Consider the following 19,959-nt stretch of genomic DNA (forward strand, 5'->3'; position numbering starts at 1 on the left):
AGGTGGGCTTCGTGCGAACTAATAAGGCTTATTGAGTTTGTTCGATCCGGGTAGGATAAGGGTAATGCTTGCAGACATGTGGCATGATCCTGGAGAGATCAGAGACATCTGGCTAGCTTCTAGAAGTTGGCTACGTGTCATCTCGGCAGGTTGGACCATCAGAAGCTGCTCGGACCTTGGTCTTGGCCGAGGTGCTTGAGGTACCCGAGCTGACCTGGCCTGGACTGTTGAGGTGGCAGGGAATGTTGAGTCGTCACAATGTCATCAGGTCGATCCACGTGTTTGCGTGCCAACAGGTCAGGCCAAATTATCTCTCATCAATTAAAAATTTGCATTACCTTCCTTCCAGGGGTGAAGCCAGGGGGTGGCGGAGGGGAGCCCCCCCACCCCCCCACCCCCCATGACTTCAAAATTCCCACAAAATCCATTTAAATTCCACTTATATTTTGACCCCCTTATCCATATTTCTTAACTTTTGGTCCCCCATATCCATGTTTTCTAGGTTTTGGCCCCCTTACCAAAAAATTCTAGCTCTGCCCCTGCTTCCTTCTATCTCAGTCCTCTCTCATATAAAGTGGGGGACAACATTGTCTTGCTTCCTATTCACTCCCAAACAGATAATCCTCCTCCTACCTTTGCATATAAGATGCAATGCACCGTTTTACTTTCTATTTTACTTCTCACAAACAAACAAGGTAAGGTCAAGTCTGAAGCAAAAGTAAACTAAAACATATACTCAACCTATTTACACCCCCAATGCATTTACAGCAATGCACTTTAAACCGAACGCAGCCTTAAAAGAAAAAAGGATGAATACACTCTTAAAATGAATCTAACAGGAGCGTGTATTAGGACATGAGAAAGGGTGGAAACTGGATGGGCTGGGAGTAAACGGGATTTTCTACTCACTTTTCCTATCCACTGTCTACCCACTGTAAATTGCAGCCACACATCTCTATTATGAATTGAGAGATGTGTGGCTGCAATTCACAGCAGGCAGAAAATGGATAGGAAAAGTGAGTAAGAAATCTGTGTTCGATTGGGAGTGATTCACCCACAACTCGTTAGTTACTAGAGGTGGAAGTTAGGCACCCATTTTATTAAGAATTTACTAATTTATACTGCCCTGGCTCGGGTCAATTCAAATTTTAACAAATTGCTAACCTGAGCCTCTCCAACTCCTGCTGAACAGTTAAAGCGTCCAGCTAATCCAAATTCATTAGTTAGTACCCATTTAATGCATATATGGGCCCTAACTAACCCACCCACTTAAACCTTCTATGCATGCATGTAATGTGCAAAATTATTTCTTATTTAAAAAATTGAAGAACAAAAGAATTCCTTCAGTTGTGAGTGATGCCATTCTGGCAAAGCAATAAGTTAACCTTCAATTATATGTGAAATTATAAAGGGATATAAAAGAGGTTGACATGACCACGTTTGCCTCTTCCATGCAATATTCCTCTTCCCCCATCCTTTTTTTCATTAAAATGAAACAAGAAAATCCAATTCAGGTCATTTCTCTCTCTAAAAAAAAAAGAAAGAATTCAGCTTTATGTGAAATAACAAAAAATAAGAAAAAAAAAAGAAGGATTAAGCATGCATTTGCACACAATTCCTCTTTTTTCCATTAAAAAGAATTCAAGGCAGAGAAAGAGTATTTTGTTCCTTTGTTCCCCATTTCTTATCCCTACGTACTAGCTATCCACTGCTCGTGCTCCTTTCTCACCCTTAAAACCAGTTTGCTTAGATTGTCATACATGTTGGTGGATATCCATGGCTTGTTTTCATTTTCCTTAGCTCTTTCCTCTTGTCCATATTCGTTAACCCATTATTTCCTCTTCTTGTCCATATCTGTAAAGACATGGTACTGGAAGAGCTTTGACCAATAAAAGTATCTTCATGAATTTTGATGAATATCATCTAATTGGTTACTTCTTTTAAGATACCGGTTGATCGGCTGTAAGTGCTTTCCTTATCATGTCTTTTCGGTATTATAGTTGAACTCCAATAAAAATTTAAGGTTTGCAAGTAACTAAGGAAGTGTTCGACAACATGATTGATTTTGTTTTTCAAAATAAAAACAAATGCAACACCATCAAATTTGTATATTTTTTTATGACAGCAGTTATTGTTGTTTTCAAAAATAAAACCAACCATGTTATAAACTATTTTATGGTATATAACTAAGGATCTTGTTTTTTACCATGAGTGTTAGGGGGTGTTTGATAATATGGTTGGTTTTATTTTTTGAAAATAAAAACAACTGCCACATCAGCAAAAACAATATAATTTTACTGTGTAACAGTTATTTTTGTTTTCAAAAACAAAATCAACCATACTGTTAAACACCCCCTTGGGTATCAGTGTATCAGATGTGAAAAATTATGAAAACATTATATTATTATTTTCCTAAAGTGAAAAAAAAGGATTTATAGAATCTCTCTCTCCCTCTCTCTCTCTCTCGTATGTGTGTGTTTGTGTTCACGGGGAACTATGTGTGTATGTCTGAGGGTACAAATACACGAGAAGTACTTTTGGTTTTTTCAAAGATGTCCTCCATGCTTTTACCAAACTGATTTTGTGGTGAAAGCTTTCAGAGCTCCAAAAGTTCATTTGTCAACAATACATGAAGTTGCTGGTCCAAACGCCACACTAGAGGCCCTTTATACATATACCACCAATTAACAACATATGTCATTTTTTGGTGGAAATCAAACAGGTACCTACCGTTGCAGTTGCAAGTTCACATTGAAGGGCTTAAGGAGGAAAAATAATACGAGGGACAACTGCTTATTCAGTAGAATGCTCGGAAGGACACTTGAAGGAGTAAATATAAACTCCCCACGGCAAGTCGCAACCCTAGCTCCGAAAATAATTCGGAAACCATGGCTCTCTTGTCGAGTCCGGATCAGTTTGGCACACTCTCTGAGCACACTGAATAAGCACTTAGTAAATTTTTTGGCACATATATGTCCCATAAATACCTCGAGCCTACCCTTGAAATGACACTGAGTAAGCACTCATCATCCACATATTCTTTTCCTTTTCCTTGTTTTCTCTTCTGGTTGGTGCAATTGGATGAGCAAGAACAGAAATGAAATTTACTTTGTTAGCTAGGGCTCAATTCCAAGGCAAGGATGTTTTCCTTGTTGAATACCAATGGAAATCTAAACAGAAGATAAGTAGAGAATGAGAAACACACAAATACATATATATAAAGCATCTAAAAATAAGTGGGTCGTATATAAATAAGTAACCAAGTCATGCATATAATAATCTTATCATATATCAAAGAGTTTTGTGTGTCATTTCCATCTAGTATGACAGTGGTTTATCTACACACACAAGGACCTCTCTATGTTCTATTATACAAAATATGCATGGTTATGTGCAAGGAATGGCTAGATGGGTTAACTAAGCCTAGCTATGAACTCAATTCTAGCTTTGCACCACTGAAATATTCCAAATTTCCAGTTTGGGAACACTGCAATCATGGAGAGAGATGCATGAAACACTACTGCAATAATGGAGTTAAAAAGGGGTTTCTTTCTTTGCCTCCACTACTAACCCCCTTTTCTCAAAATAAAAGGGACCATTTGTAAAGGAGCAGCTTTGAGGTTCCAACAGAATATTCATGGATTAGCTATCTCCCCATCCTCCAGCTCTTGAATTATTTTCTAGACACATCTTTTAGCCCCCATCAAGCACTCATTCCCCCTTTTTTCTATCTGCAGAGGTCCCAAATAATTTAATCCCTCCCCCTCCTCGAAACGCACTTTATTATTAACTATGATTTTCACTGAGATATATGTAGTTCATGACACCTCCACCTAATCAAATCCATCCATTAATTGTTGATGGGCAGATGGTCTGATGAACACCAACCCCTAAGAAATCCCTTGTTTGCCCTCCTTCTGTGTCATCCTTCTGAGTATTCTGGCGCTTCCTGGGGTACATCTGCAACTGGTTATTCATGGAGGAGAGATCACTTGCCGAGTTCTCGAAATCAGTTGTGAGATTTGTAGGTACCGAGTTTGGAGCAAACAAACCATTATATTTGTTTCCATCTTGAACTACTTGGCTGTTGTTGCACTTCACTCCAAAACTCTCAAGAAAAGATGGTTCGTTCCAAGTAGAGCCAATTGCAGCAGCTTTTTGTAGTAAAGCCGTGGCCGACATGATTGGTGGAGGCAGCTGGTTGTGGTGGTGTTGGGTGCTATAAAGGGAAGGAGCACTTGAAAACCGAGGGCTACCAACTTCCTTAAGGTTGGTTAATGGTAGCGAAGTGCTTGTCAGCTCTCCAGTATTGGTGGACGAGAGCTTGTTGCCGAAATCCCAATTTACTGAATAGTCCATTTGTGAAGGAATATTTGAGCAGGAAGAGATTAATGGGTCAGTAGCAAACAACGTTCCTAAACCGGCAGAGCCAATTTGATGTAGTTCTGGGAGATTGTTGTTCATTAATGCTTGGCTAGACTGGGATCCTTGGTTCATCCACAGAGAGAGTCCTGGTCTGCTCTGATCGATTGCTCCATCGTTACTACTTTGGATCGGCTTGAACACAGGAGAGAAATGTTGCACCATTTTGGGTCGTGCTGATGAAGTCCCCAGAAAATGATAGTTGATGTTGCCCGCAGTTACATTGTGGATGTTAGAAGCTGCCGTAATTCTGGCTGTTTCTTCCGCCAAGGCGTCGCAGAAGGCCCTGTGAGTGATGAAGCTATCTCGCCTGTTCACAGAAAACGTCTAGACAATAATTCATATCCAACACATCGAGAGAAAATGTACTAGTGAACAAAAAGAAAAGGAATATACATGATTGCAGCAAGAAGAAGATCAAATTTACAGCTACTTAGACTTTACTTTGGTTCCATCTCGTAGCCCAAGTGGCTGACATCTGCAACGGAACCATGAGATTGTGGGTTTGTTCCCAGCAGCGTGTCCACCATAAAGGGGAAAAACGAACAACATTATGAATGATAATCATAAAGGAACACGTTAGAATCCTAACAATCAAGAGATAGAGAGCTCCTAACGTTAGAAGACATCTCAATTGATGGAAATCAACAATATGTCTTTCTAACAAATTATTTGTCTTCACTATGTACCCTTTCTTTTTCCTCCTAAAAGCCAGATGGAGAGAGAGAGAGAGAGAGAGAGAGAGAGAGAGAGAGAGAGAGTCATGTGTCTCTTCCACAGCAGACGACACAGAAAAAAATAATTCCAAGCTTCATAGTTAACCACTGTAGCCTAAATTTTCTTCTCTGGTATCATATAAACTACTTATGCGTCAAGAATAATTCCCATCATCGGTGATCGGTGTAGTGATAAGAAAACAAAAGCCTCAATTAATTACCGTGAGAAAAGAGTGCCGCAATCACATCTGTACTCCCTGGTGCCACAGGTCTTTGAATGAGCTTTCCAATCTGACTGCACAGCATACCGCTTTGAGCACTTCTCGCATTTCCACTTCTTCTCTCCGTGTTTTCGACAGAAGTGCTTCTTTATACCAGTAAGGTCTCCAAGAGCCCTGGAAGGGTGGTGGTGAACACAGGTTTTCTCTGGGCAGACATACACACGCTTCCTCGGTTCCTTGCTCGTCCTTTGCTTAAGCTTCCATGGAAGGTTATGCCCTCGCCGATGAAGTTGAAGGTTCTGATCTCTTTGGAACCCCTTCCCACATATTTCACACAAGAATCTGTTTGTTGCCATTAGAGTCTTCGGCGAGAGGGCGATGACCTCGGCAGCAGGATCTGTTTAACACCCATATTTGTCAAATGGAATCATCATCATCAGTCACAAAAAGAAAAAAAAAAGAATGATGAAGATATGATCGATCTATGAATATACACACAATAATCACCAAATTTTACATGTACAGAAAATAATTACAGAAGCTACTAGTTTTTGATGAAGAGAGAAGATTATTGCCTGGGTTTCCTGGTAAATTTCTCTTCTTCTTGACGACGGGCGGCGGATTGGATCCAACAACTGTGTCCTGGGTGGTAGCACTACTTGTGATTTCTTCTCCTGCCATCTTCTCTAACATCTCAAACTCTCAATCTTTTTTCCTATTGACTCAATCTATAAGAAAAAGAAGAAAACCGAGGGAGTGATATAAGGATGAAATTAATCGAGAGGAAACCCAAAAGCATGGGTTTGTTATGGCTTCAGTGTTAATTGCATAAGCTGATGATAAATGGAAGTCTCTCTCTCTCTCTCTCTGAAGTCTGAATAGAAAAATAATATTCAATGAATGCGGTTAAAAGATAAAGTAAAGTTGGAAGGGGTGAAGAGAGAGGGAGAGAGGGGATGTCGAAAACCCAAAGGTGCATGATGACACATATGATGAGATCGGGAGAAAGCTAATATTCATGCTTTTCCTATTTGGAATGATTATCCCATAATTTTCTTGCCTTCAGACTTCTCATTTGTTTTTTCACCAAACTCTTAACTCTCTTTCAGTTCACCATTAGTTCTTATTGATATATCGGGAGTTGCCAGTAATCCCATAACCGAAACTAAATATCATTAATTGAACAACAATCCGAACACACTTTCTTTTCAAACCTTAACAGTACCGACATATGCGTTCACCTCCCCATGTATAACCAATTCTTACTGTAGAGTGTACCCAGCCGTGTACACCTCTCTCTCTCTCTCAAACTAGCACGTAAGCCTTAAATTACAGTGCATTACAGTTTGATCCAGTTATAACCATGATTTAAAGAATCAATACATCCTTGTCTATCAATTGCAAGGCAGATATGTCCGATTAACCGTTATAGGCATATCGGGCGAATTGATATAGCTTTTGGTGCTCTTTTTTTATTTTTTATTTTTATAACTGGTTTACGGGAGTCGGTTTAGGCCTTTTCCACACCCTGAACCGGTTAGACCTCTGATACATTCACTGTAAGGGTGTATTGGAGGGGTCCTAGAACGATACGTATCAGTCGATACGAGCCGATACTTGTCGATACTTTAAACCTTGCTGCAGGGGTATAGTTTATTATTTTTTTTTTCAAAATTTCAGTTTCAGTAAAAAAATTGATCTCGTTAAAATACACATATAGGATATTCAAAAATTGGGCAGAAAAATAAGAACAGACCAAATGCAGATTTCTGAATTCTAATGCAGACCTATAAACATTTAAAATGTTAAATACCTTCACTCTATACTTCAATGCCCACCTATAAATTGGCATCAATACCAAACTAGCACCTTCCCCAACTGTATTTTAGGCTTAAAAATTCTGACCTTGCACTGAACAGTCATCCCCTTCACAAGAGAATTAAGTTAGTATATGAAATCCGAACCCCTTGAGCATTAATACTTTATTAAACCAAATAATACAGGCTTGTATATCCTGAATCCTGATCATGAAAGGGATAAATCATGCAAGAGAGTGAGAGGAGGGAAGGGGGCGAAAAGAGGAAAAGAAAATGCGCTAACAATAATTTTTGGTTTGGTAGCCTATCTGGACATGAAGCCAAGGCAAGTATTTATTAAACATGAATAAATTCCTTGCCATGCATGAAAATCGTTTAAGTGTTAAACCCAATTTTGGAGCTTTGTCTAGATTTTTTTTCTTGCCTAGATTTGGAACACCTTAATTACTTGCTTAATTAATCCCATTCCACACCTTTTCTTTTCTTTTGGTTCCTCACATTTCACAAAAGCAACATCTTTTTAATGTCTCCCAGGTCAAAATGAAAGCGAGAAGCATTTAGCCATTTACCAAGAAAGGTACGTTGTCGTCGTCCCCCTCGTCAACTGTAGCTTTGTATCATCATCTCTGCTTTTCTTAAAGCTACACACGTACCTACATACCGTTAAGTGCCCGTTTGGTAGGGCACTTAACCACATAAGTGCCCTACCAAAATACCATTAAGTCATGTTTGGTTAAAAATCCAGAAAGTCAAAAACATATAAGCTACACGAGTCATAAAATCTACTTTTTGGTGAAGTTATCTTAAATCTGTTAAATCTGTTCCTCACAGAGCACTCCTCACACTAACCTTACATGTTCCAACTGCATATTGGGAACATCTTCCATACTTGTACATTATTATTCATGGGAGATATTCCTAATATAGGGTGGAATGTGGCTGTGAAGTCACTGTAACAAGCAGATCCAGTCATCTATCAATGCAGCTCAATCAACGCAGAAGCCCTCCCCCTCCCAAATGAGTTATAATACAATTGATCAACGCTTACAACATCTGATCATTAACGAATAAGTTAGGCTCATTTTGAAAGGAGTATAAATACACAAAACCTTATATTTTGTATGTATTTGTACTATATATAAAACCGAGTCAGTAAAAAGCAAATTCTGAGTACTACCATTAATGAGTAAGAATAAGAGGATGTATAAAAAAATAAAAATAAAAATTTTCATGGATTCAAAAACTCCGTGCGGGCCATGCACGTGCTCATGAACTGTGAGAAAACTACAATTAGAAGGAAACGGCTTGAATGTGCACAACCAAAAAAGGGAATAGTCGTCCATATGACCATGAGGCTCTCCACCTCACATTGACTGGATTTGTGATCCCACTTGACAGCCTTTTTAAAATAAACTTATCCAATTTAAATAATAAAATCAACCCCACTAATAAAATTCAATAAACTTTCCATTTAGGCATTTTTCTCCAAATAAAACTTGATGGAAAATCAAACTTAATACTGGAATTTCTCATTAAATGGATGGCTATCTACTACTACTACTATATTATATTGTATTAAGATAAGAGTAAATAATATTGAATGTAATTTGATTAATAATAGTGTTAATGACAAAGAAGGGAAGATGTTAAAAGACAGCGAACTGACAAAGGCAGTGAATTTTTAGAAGTGTGAGCAGGCGTCCCCTTGTGGGCTGACTTTTCCTAATAACCTTAATCATAATCTAATGATGTTTTTTGCTTTGTTAATTTTTTATGATTTAATTTTTGGAGTTTTGCTGTTGAACTTTGGTGGCCCAAGAATATTCTCTCCTTCCCCAACACCCTCAAGGGTTTCTACTTTCAAGATTTATGAGATTCTTTTACAAACCCCCACATAAGTCTACTGAACTTCTAGTAGGGAAAGTCCTATTGTAATTTGTAATCTCTCTCTCTCTATGTCTGTAACTTTGTATAAATAATTTGTTATTGTTACTCTAATAAACCTTCTCTAGCAAGTTAAAAGGCTAGAAACAGTGAGGAGTATAGGGTTTAGGGAAAAGCAAAATGTTGTCACCGAGGGTATGTTTGTTTCTGTGGTTGTTTTTTTATCTTGGATTGTTAGATAAGTTATTTATTGTAATCCAAACAAGCTTCAAAAGTATTTTCTAATTCCAAGGGTGAACCTGTCCCCAACTCCATCAGCTTCCCATAAAAGAACAAATACACGGTTCATTTGAGATTCTACTGTTACCTTTATTCCATTTTGGTTTCTATTTTCTTCTTCTGGGTATTACATACTACACTGTATTTAAGGGGATGGGTGCAAAGCAGGGTGCATATGAGGTCCACTTACCACGGAAAGCCTGCCATTATATAGACTTGATCGTGTGCCTTTAGTTTGGGAGATCACATCAGCGCCCCACAAAGGGTGCCCCACATGTATATCTCAGCGTGCATTTGAAACATCTATTTGGAGGGACGCCGAGTGACCGTCATCTCAGCTATCGGGCATCATTGAGTGTTAAAGAAAAAATATACTTTTATATCACTTCTTAGTTATTTAATTAAGAATCGAGTAAAATCAGCATTCTATGATAAAGAAGAAATAGCAAATTAGGTTTTTGAAGGCCATTTTTCCCCATTCAAGCTATTAAATAGTTAATTACAGTAACCCTATTATAATATGGACACAATATGATCGTAATGGTGCACTCCAGGGGCAGCAGATGACTGCAGATGCCCATTTAATTAAACTCAAAATCTTGTCCAAAGTGATCGTCCATTAAAAAAAGGGAGGGGCTCTGGATCTAGTACACGTGCTTGTGCTCAGCAATTGGAGAATAAATGCCTTTTAATATAATTATTTTTTATTAATTTGACATGTGGAAGGCTCCTCTGTCGTGGCATCCTATGTGGGAATAAGGTGATAGTCTTTTGTATTTTCCCTTGGATCCTTTTTCCTTCACTTTGTTTTTTTCTTTGCTAACTCTGGTTAGGTTGATCTGTAAAGACCAACCTGGGATAGGGTTTTTGCAGGTAAAACAGCCTCGACATATGCCACTTCTGGAAAGCAAAAACCGCCCTATCTCATTCTCAATCAAGATTTAGGGTTGCAGAGAACACACTAATCCTTAAGTCAAAGGGTGTTTGGTTATGGTAGTAATTACTATGTACTGACTTCTAAGTATATACTCTTTCTACTATATACTGGAGCCATTAATTTCTTTCACGTATGGCTGCATCTGATGAATAATTTCAGTGGCACAGATGACAGAACTGAAGTAGCATTCCTTTTGACTTGGGTATGATTTATGTTGAACAGCAGATGGATGCAAGGGGATTTCAGATTTGGACTCCCAAACAGAAACTAGCTAGTCGAACCAATCAACCCATCACATCATCACACAGCCTGCCTTCAACAGAGAAGATCGTTTGTTTCCTAAACTACGCTGGGGCCACTAAATGGTGAGTGAGTTTGGGTCTGACGTCTGAGTAGAGCAGAGAGAAGAGTGGGCCATGGGTCGTGGGCACCATATCCATGGACGACAGAGCTTCTTCACGTCCTGAACCAAGTAAAGCATCGTACACAGAGTCACAGACTTCGCAATTAGGATCATACGACGTTGAAGAAGACAAGTGACCTCGTGAGTTCAACAATCATCTCGTACCAAATGGCTTTGGCAGAGAATGTAGAGAAATTAGCTGCTAGTATATGCGTGCATGTTACAGTGTCGCGGGCTAACAGATATCTACTCTCAGTGGGACTAGGTTCTGTAAGTGACAAATTCATATTACTTCTCACAACACAAGATAAGAGTACGTATGTCCATGTCCACTAGTGAATGATAATGGAATCTAGTCAATATCATCTCTCCCTCTCTCTCTCTCTCTCTCTCTCTCTCTCTCCCTCTCTCTCTCTCTCTCTCTCTCTCTCTCTCTCTCTCTCTCTCTCTCTCTGATGATTGATGGATTCATGTTGGTCAAATTAAAAGTACCATGTGGTTAAGTGATAATATTAAGAAAAGGAAAATGTTAAGTAGCTATCATTTGTTGAGTGCGACCCTATAGTAATATTTTAGTAAAGAAAAAGAAAAAAGAAAGAAGAGAGACCACTATGATCCAACAGCCAGATGAAAATGTGCCCACGTAGTATCATTTACAAATAAGAAAAAAGATTCTCGTTTTGCTTTGGAAGCAAAGCAGCTGAGCACCTCTCTTATGGATAGATTGAAAGATGGAAAGACAGTAATAAAACCTACGGTTACCTTTTCGTGTGTGTGTGTGAGAGAGAGAGAGAGAGAGAGAGAGAGAGAGGAATGGTGTCCATTGAAATAAGGAGAGCTGCAAATCAAATCATAGTCATGGAAGGAGAAAGAAAGCGACCTCGTCACGTAATGGGCACCCATGAAATATCCACCAAGAATAAAGCTTTTCTCGAAATTTAAAGATTTTAAAGGCAACTACAGCTTTAAAGGAAAACACTGAAAGAATTTGGGTGGCAATTGAATCCACTTAGAGAGGGAGATTTTGCTAGAATTTCCTTTTTGGCTTTGGAATGCGCTTGATTGTTGCTTTGGAGTTTGGAGGTGCTTTAGATTGGTTTTGTCTCTAAAGATAGGGTCTGGAGGCCCACTGTCACTCGATTTGTCCCTAGAGATATGGTTGGAATTCTTTGCTTGTGAGTGTACTGCTTCTTCCTGCGATGAACAGGCATGCTTTGTACCTGTTTGGGCCTCTTAATCGATGAATTTTGATCCTAATAATAACCTAATGTATCAGTTTTTAATACGGAATTCATTTTTGAGCCTGTCCTTTGTGTCTGGCTGGACAGAAATCATCTTACGAGAAAGAATTATTTTCCTTTTCCTTCTCTTTTTTTTTTAACCAAATTTTCTGCTCTTTTGGAACAACCTAGAAAATTGGTGCTATCCACTGAAATCGTGAAACAATAATATCCACTGGCCACTGACAATTGTTTCGTTGATGGTGTTTGGAATTGAATCTGATAATCAAATATAAAAGGGAGAGAGAGAGAGAGAGAGAGAGAGAGAGAGAGAGAGCCAATCCAATATTCTCTAAGGTTCTCCTGCTCATGGCTCAGTTTGGGCTAGGAGACTAGGTCTATAGGCTGAGCTGGTCTTCGAGATTCATTTTTCCAAACCTAGTTATGATTCTTTTTCATTTTCTTTTCATTTTTTCCCTTGGAGGTAAAAGATCATATTTGGGATAGCTAGGAACCTGTCTCTCTCCCAAGGAAACTGAAAATACCCAAGCAATCAACACCTACAATACTATTAGGAAGATGCATGACAAAAATCCACTTTTTGATCTGCCAAGTTTTAGATAACTAATTTGTTTATTTCAGATTAAATTATAGTCTATATATATTTTTTTCTCTTTCATAGAATGAAATGTATTTAATAATTTATTTTCATGCATGCTTCTTTTCTCTCACTCAAGGGAATGCATGTTGGTTAATTGATGATTAATGGTGTTCACTGATGTCATAGGTTCTTTCTCTAACAGAGCAAGTAGTAGCTGGGATTGCAGATCACATATGGTTAGTGTTTTCTTATTGTTTGATTATTTTCTCCTGATTCTTCATTCCTTACACAAATTTCAGTAATATGTATATACTCTCTCTCACAGTTACCAAAACTTGGCCTTGTACCACTTTGAAGCATTACCTAATCTCTCTACAAAAATAAATTCTTGAGCCTCTTGAAAATCCATACATGCTCTCTAAGGGGCAGAACAAAAATGTCCAGACTTCTTTGGGGGCAGAGAGAGATAGAGAGAAAGAGAATCAATCTATCCTATTCCAGATTTCTTCTTCCATATATAATTCCCAGTGAATCAATCTATCCTATTCTTGTACGCGTTTTCCCTCAGCTGAAGCAAATAGCCAAATTCATCCAATAATGCATAATAAACAGCAACCCAAGCTTAAGCTAAATATATGGAGGAAAAAAAAAAAAAGCTAAATTGCTTTCCTTTTGGATAAGCAACCACTCAATCAGGCTTTGACGATTAAAAGAGACAAATAGATTATTGTGATATGTATTTGGCCACTAAAATTGTCTCTTATTTGGTGGACCCACTATATTGTCTCTTATTGAGTGGTTAAAACAGGTCCTCTGGCCTCAGAGTGATTCCATACCACTATTTGGAATGCTTATCCAGGCTCTATTACCCAAGACAAGGAATTCTTCTATCCCTAACATCTCAGAAATTTGAATCACAAGGAGTAAATGAATGGGCCAGAACTAGTCAAGGGGTGGTTGGAAATTGGCTCTTCAGAGGTAGATGAGTTTGTGGGCCATAGAATGAGTCCATTGAGGGTCATAGAAATTTGTCCCATGTACTTTTTATGCCCTTCAAATAGGGAAGAGATTACAGTTAACCTCAAATTTAGTTTATATATAAGCCCATGTACTAAACCTTTGCCTTTTTCTCAAGGAGTGAGCATAGGTGGCATAAAAAGGCCCATCATCGTCAATCTGTGGCCCACAAATTGACCGACACCCAAGACAGGCCAACAACACTTTGTTTGGATGCTTGCAGTGTGTCCACTCCTTGAGAGAGAGAGAGAGATCACGGGCTCAAGCTTCTGGGACGGTAGTAGTAGGTAGGAAAGGGAAACCATGGGGAGTGGAGCCTGGGTGAACCGTGAACCCCTTCACAATACAACCTGGTGCCAGTCTGGTTGGCTTGTCCCATCCCGTCCTTTGTTCCCTCCCTAGATATGGATCAACTGCCTTTTAGTTTCGGATGGTTCCAAGTGGGCCTCAACATAAGAGGAGAAACCATCAGATTATCTAATTCATTTAAGCTTTACAGATGTCAATGCATGAAATCAATAGTTATTAACCATAGTCCATAACCTTATTCGTCTCTCTGCTTCAATTCTGTGCACGTCCAACTAAGGAACTAGTTCAATCCGTGAGCCGGTGGGCCATCTATGTAGTACTTGAATAGGGCCCCATTTGAGAATAACAGAGCTTAACTGCACCAGCTTTTAAAAATAATATATATATATATATATATATATATATATATTATCATTTAAAATAAAAATTGAGGAAATTAACTCATGTTCTTCTTAGTCTAACCCCTAGTGAAGAAAATAGCACTCAGGTATATACATTAGACGTACATGGACTAGACCGAAGACCCAGCGAACCAACTTTAAAAACTATGCCCGTCTAAACCGAAGGGGGATGTGTTTGAGGCTTGCCTGCTTGGCCCTAGGCCCGTCCAATCCGATGAATACTTTGAATAATTTTGGACACGTTTAATTTAATGTCTGAACTGTTCAATGTGTTCAAATCGGTTCCAACCCAAATTTGATTAATTGACACCTGTATGTTTATCTTCTATCAATGGACCGAACATTGCTTCAATAAGACCCAATCCAATATGGATCATCTAAGTCCAACCCAATCCAATAAATATTTTAGACCATTAAGTCTGGACTGGTCCATTTTAATGTTTTATTGGCCCGTCCAAATTGATTTTGATTTGGATGGGATCGATCCAATCCAAAACAGGTCCAATTTGGCACACCTACTTGGCTCAACTAAATACGGAAATAGCTGATTTAGGCTCAGTTGGCCTAGAATGGCATGCTGTAATTCTCTCACTCTGGCAAACATTGGGAGCCCATTTTGGCTTTCTCTCAGATGGAAGTAGGGGTGATCATGGGCTAGGCCGGGCTTTGCACTTATGGGAAGGGCTAAAAATTAGACTCGGGCCTGGCCTGGCCTGGGGTTTTGGGCCTATAACATAAGCCCTAGCCCTGGTCTACATGGGCCTAGGTCGGGCCGGACCTGATTCCGAGCCAATGTCTTTCATATATAAAATATTATTTATTTATAATATTTTATATTAAATGACATAACATGCATATAAACTTTTATTTTATATATTATATAGTATAAATTATACATGTCATATTATAATATTTATATATAAAATATATAATATAATGTAAAGTAATATATATATATATATATATATATATATATATATATATATATATATATATATATATTATACGCAAAATGTGTAAGTTTAAATATATGCAAGTCAGACCAGGCTTGAAGTATTAAACTCAAACCCGACCCTAAAATTTGCGAGTCTGATATTGGTTTGGGCCGGGTCTGAACACAAAACCCAAGCCTAAGCCCAGAATTTTTAGGCTGGGCTAGGCTGAAATGATCACCCCTAGGGAAGATTTTGCCAGGTTTCTTGACTAGTTTGCCCATCCAATGAAACTGGGTTGGAACTTGAAAGACCAAAAGAACCCCACTTGCTCCTCTCAAAACCAATTTTTCATGAAAAAAATTCAGCCAAGAAAACTCTTGCTACAAAATAAGCCCATTACTATCTTTTTCAAATAGAAACACAGGAATGCTAATATCAATTGCGAATTTCTAATGCAAGGTCATGGGCAGGGGAAGTGGATGTGGGGCCTAGTCCAGAAACAATGACAGAGGAAGAAAGCAATTGTCCATTTTTTGGGGTGTTAATATGCTCTGCTTGGGGGGGTTGATAGGGTATTGGTGTGTTTAATTGAAATAATTCAATTCGCAAGGAATATACAGGACCAATGTCCCATGATAGGCGTAACATCTGTTGTACAAGCCTAATCCAAATGTACATTGCATACTGGTTGCTCATGCCTGACCATTTAGAAAAAGTGTCCAAGCCCAATCCAAATGGTATTAAGATGTGACAATTCATGAAAAAAGTGTTTGTCTTTTCATTTTTTCGATACATCAAAGTGGGCGTCCATTGTCATTCAATGATGTTCTGGAAGTCTCAAAACTCAAAAGCATGCTTACCCCTAAAAGTTTGGGGACTTCGCCCAATTATGATAAGACTAGCGGTAGGGCATGATTTATTTAAAACAAATAAAAATTTATGGATAATAATATATTTAATTTAATAAAATAAATAAATAATTATGGTTATTGGGCAATAGAGTGAAAGAGGGAGAGATGACTTTTGTCATTGTATGTTTGTTTTATATAGTAGAATAATTGTAAATAGTTAAATAATAATTAATTTAATTTAATAATAAATAAATGAGATAAGTAGACAATCAAGTGAGAGAGTAAATATATATAAATATATATATGATTCTATGTCTTACTTTGCTAGCAGTAATAATTTGTTAGATTATTAAATTATTAAATAATTAAATAATTTAGTAAAATAAATAAATAAAACTTTATGTATTATCAACACAAGATTGATAAAGACTATCTCGAATTACTTAATTAATTAATTTAGTGATGTTAATGGGTCGGGTTGAACTATTGGGCTACCGAGCCCATGAATAGGCTTAGTTTGATTCGTGGCCGAACCTAGCCTAAGATTTGGCCCGCGGACCAACCTGGCCTGTGGCATGGCATGGGCCTGTGCGGGCTCGGGCTAGAACAAAATTTTAAGATCTTCTTTAATTTTTTACTATTTTTTAATTTATGTTAAAATTTTTATTATTATTTTCATTTTTTTTAAAGAAGCATGGCTTAGCCTACTTCGTGGCCCGGCACAGACTTGCACAGGCTCGGGTCATATATTATTTACAATAATTATATATTATATTAATATATATAATTTTATTATATTATTTCATTTTATTATTATATATATAAACAATTGTATACATCAAATTCATATAAAATAATCTATTTTTTAATTTATGTTAATTTTTTCATTATTTTTTTCAAAAATTTTTAAAAACATGGATTATCCCAATTTGTGGCCCGATCTAGCCTAAGACTTGGCTCACGAACCAGCCCGGCCCGTAGGCTCAGACCGAGGTCTATGTCTAGGAATGGCAACGGGGCGGGTACGGGGCAAGGCACCCCGTCCCCATCTGGCTAAAATCCCCTAAAATCCATACCCGCCCTGTCCCTGATATCAGGGTAAAGATTCAACCCCCATCCCCGGCCTTGTCGGGTATGGGGAATCCCCAACATGTCCCGGTCCGCAACCATTGAACTTGGGGAGGGGTAATCGTCGACATATCCCCACCCCAATGAATAATTTGCTCCGAAAATCAAAATCTATTCTATTAATCTTAATGCAAGAAAAAAAAAATGCCATTGTATTACTTAATGGCAAAAGTTCATACTGCACCTATAAGCAAGAGGGTAGAGAACAAAAAATGTTCTTGACATTAAAGCTTTTTGAAATCTCAACAGCATTTCACAAATCACATTATTCAACTTATTAAAACCCGAAAAGGATTCTGTCACTGCATAGGATCATGAAAAGAAACAAAACCTGAATGATAATTGAGAATCATTAAGAACGGAAGTACATAAGGATTTGATCATAAGGGGCGGTAAACCTCATTCAACAAAATCTCCTCTTGCCTCTAAAACAACCTGATTGGAAATTTTTAGATAACAACTAGATTTTACAAACTGGGAGCTTGCAGTCACTAGTGGACATAATTTGAGATGGTATCACAATAAGGAATATGGTTAGTGTAATGCTGACATTAGCATTGTAGAAGAAACACTTACTACAAAATAATGCTTGGTTGTTAAGTAATGTTTTGAAAAAATGAATCGGAGGGATACTGTTTTTACCGGTCTCACCGGTAAACACAGTTACAGAGGGAGAAACTTGGCGGACGAACGAAGAGAGGAAGAATGATAGATACGGCGTGCGGTTCCTCTGTAACTGGTCACTGCTGCTATGGTGGTGGCAGTGCCCAATGGTCGGCAGATGAACGGAGAGAGTAAGAACGATGGAGAGATACTGGCATACAACGGTTCCTCTGTAACTGGTCATTGCTGTTACGGTGGCGGTGGCACCCAGCGGTCAGCGGACGAATGGAGAGAGGAAGAATGAAGCCAAAAGTGCAAAGTGCAAAACCTTCTCTTCTCTGGCGGCAGGCAAAGTCTGTAATCTACGAAGGAAGAGTCGCCGAAGACTGAAGAGAAACAAAATTGCAAAATGCCAAAACCTAATTTACCTATTACCCATGTATAAAAAAGGGTATTATTATTGTAATTTACAACCGGGGTTGGGGATTTATACGCAGATCCCATCCCCGGTCCGGGGCAAAAGAAAAATCACCGAACCCGACCCGTCCCCATTTATGATCAGGGAAAATTTATCTTGTTCGGGGCGGGTCAAATTGGAGATCCGGTTTTGTGGGTAAACTTATCATCCCTAACTGTCTTGGGTCGATTTCTTAAAGTATCTCAAGGGAGGAAAGCATAACCCACATGGCATGACCTAGCACGGTTTATTTATAAATAAAACAAGAGATAAAGACAATTTTTAACAAATATGAAAAAGGTAGAAGTTTAAATATACAATAGCAATGATTAAAAGCATGAAAAGAGAAAGATTATACGATTATAAGATTTCATTTAGGTTATATAAAAAAGGATTCTATTTGACAAATGCACATTAATTAATCATACAACCTTCTGCTTTTAGGTTATATATAAAATGTTGATATAAATGAAATGAAACCAACAATTGTTTTTCCGACTCCATGGGGTTTTCCATCAATATGTATGACTGATTTCCAAAACTAAAAGCAACTGATAATCTACAAAATCATATTCTTTTTCGGATGCGGCAGCTCTTTTTGTTTTCAAAAAGCAACCCTTATATTGTTGTTTGTTTTGTGCTCCTTTGCCTTATGTTGTTGTAAAAAGTTAACCTTTTTTAAAACTTCAAGCTTCTGCCAAAGAGTATAATTCCCCTTTGTTTTTTATGTCATATAGATGGTTTAAAAAACTTCCATGGAGGTTTTTTTTTTTTTTTCATACAGGAGGGCCAATTCGCTTGTAGTCAACTTGGTTATTAGGCATTATCCCTCGCAACAAATACGTGCAGATTTAAACCACGGATGGTTACAGTGGATTCCATATGCACCCTATCACTAACGCTACTAACCCACTAACAGATATAGCATGTACCATAGCACCTCATCCTTATTGAAAAAAAAAAAAAAAAGCATCCACAAATCAAACAATTGGAGTTTTGTCCAAAAAAAAAAAAAAAACTAGGGCTACACCTACCTCAAGAATTGGAAGGTTTGTCTTTAGACATGTAGAGCAAGAATTGTCTGACCTAAGTTTGCATGATGGCCCCCTACTTGATTTCTTCTTTAAAAATTAGAAGATGAAAAACCTTGCAATGTGTTGACAAGTGGCCATGTTTATGTTGTTGAGGATATATATTTTTTATATTCCAAGGGATTTGAGCTACTCCAGTAACACAGTTTTTCACAAGTTGGGAGTCATCCTATATTCAAGCTTCCTCTGATTGGTCTAAGGGCATCTACTCCTCTAAAGCTTCCAAAGGCTCAACAACATTTAATTTGACTGTTTTCTCCCCCATTCCCAAAGTTGGTGATTATGGGAATCGAATTCGTGTTTATACTAAAGGGAACCGGCTAACAACATTTGATTGTTGATTTTCCAATGTCTCAGGTTTTGCTAAGAATATTTTTCACAAGTGGTTTCTACTTTCTAGTGACACATTCAGTCAATCACTCCCCATCACTTAGGGGTGAATGCAATTTGGGCTGAGTTATGTCGGGTTGAGGTCAATTCATGAAACCCAACCCAAATAACCCAATTCTTATATGGTTGGGTCGGGTCATGTTGGACTGGATCAGCCTAATAAATATAAAACAAAATCTCAAAATTATTTGGAGTCACTTGCTCAAGTCTAGTTGAAACTAAAATTACAGTCATTTAATAATTAATCCAATGCGTTATGAAGACAAAGGTTTAAGTA

General features: G+C 38.0%; 1 protein-coding gene across 1 annotated transcript; it reads right to left on the bottom strand.

The window, feature by feature from the left end:
* Positions 1-3,248: 3,248 nt before the first annotated feature.
* LOC148876000 (zinc finger protein MAGPIE-like) lies at positions 3,249-6,492 on the bottom strand. Its single transcript, XM_088980812.1, has 3 exons — positions 5,935-6,492; positions 5,360-5,756; positions 3,249-4,732 (listed from the first exon to the last, which is right to left on the bottom strand). Exons 1-3 carry the CDS (start codon positions 6,050-6,052, stop codon positions 3,838-3,840), a joined length of 1,410 nt encoding a protein of 469 aa, XP_088836938.1. The 5' UTR covers positions 6,053-6,492; the 3' UTR covers positions 3,249-3,837.
* Positions 6,493-19,959: the final 13,467 nt, after the last annotated feature.

Source organism: Nelumbo lutea, chromosome 1 (genome assembly GCF_056320005.1).
Source record: "Nelumbo lutea isolate HS-2025 chromosome 1, American lotus-T2T, whole genome shotgun sequence".
Taxonomy (NCBI): domain Eukaryota; kingdom Viridiplantae; phylum Streptophyta; class Magnoliopsida; order Proteales; family Nelumbonaceae; genus Nelumbo; species Nelumbo lutea.

Excerpts from the sequence above, each read along its gene's own strand:
- LOC148876000 (XM_088980812.1), bottom strand. The coding sequence starts at position 6,052 with ATGTTAGAGAAGATGGCAGGAGAAGAAATCACAAGTAGTGCTACCACC. Across the intron at positions 5,757-5,934 it reads AAATTTACCAGGAAACCCAG|ATCCTGCTGCCGAGGTCATC; the intron begins GCAATAATCTTC and ends GGTGTTAAACAG. Across the intron at positions 4,733-5,359 it reads TGCGGCACTCTTTTCTCACG|GCGAGATAGCTTCATCACTC; the intron begins GTAATTAATTGA and ends TTCTGTGAACAG.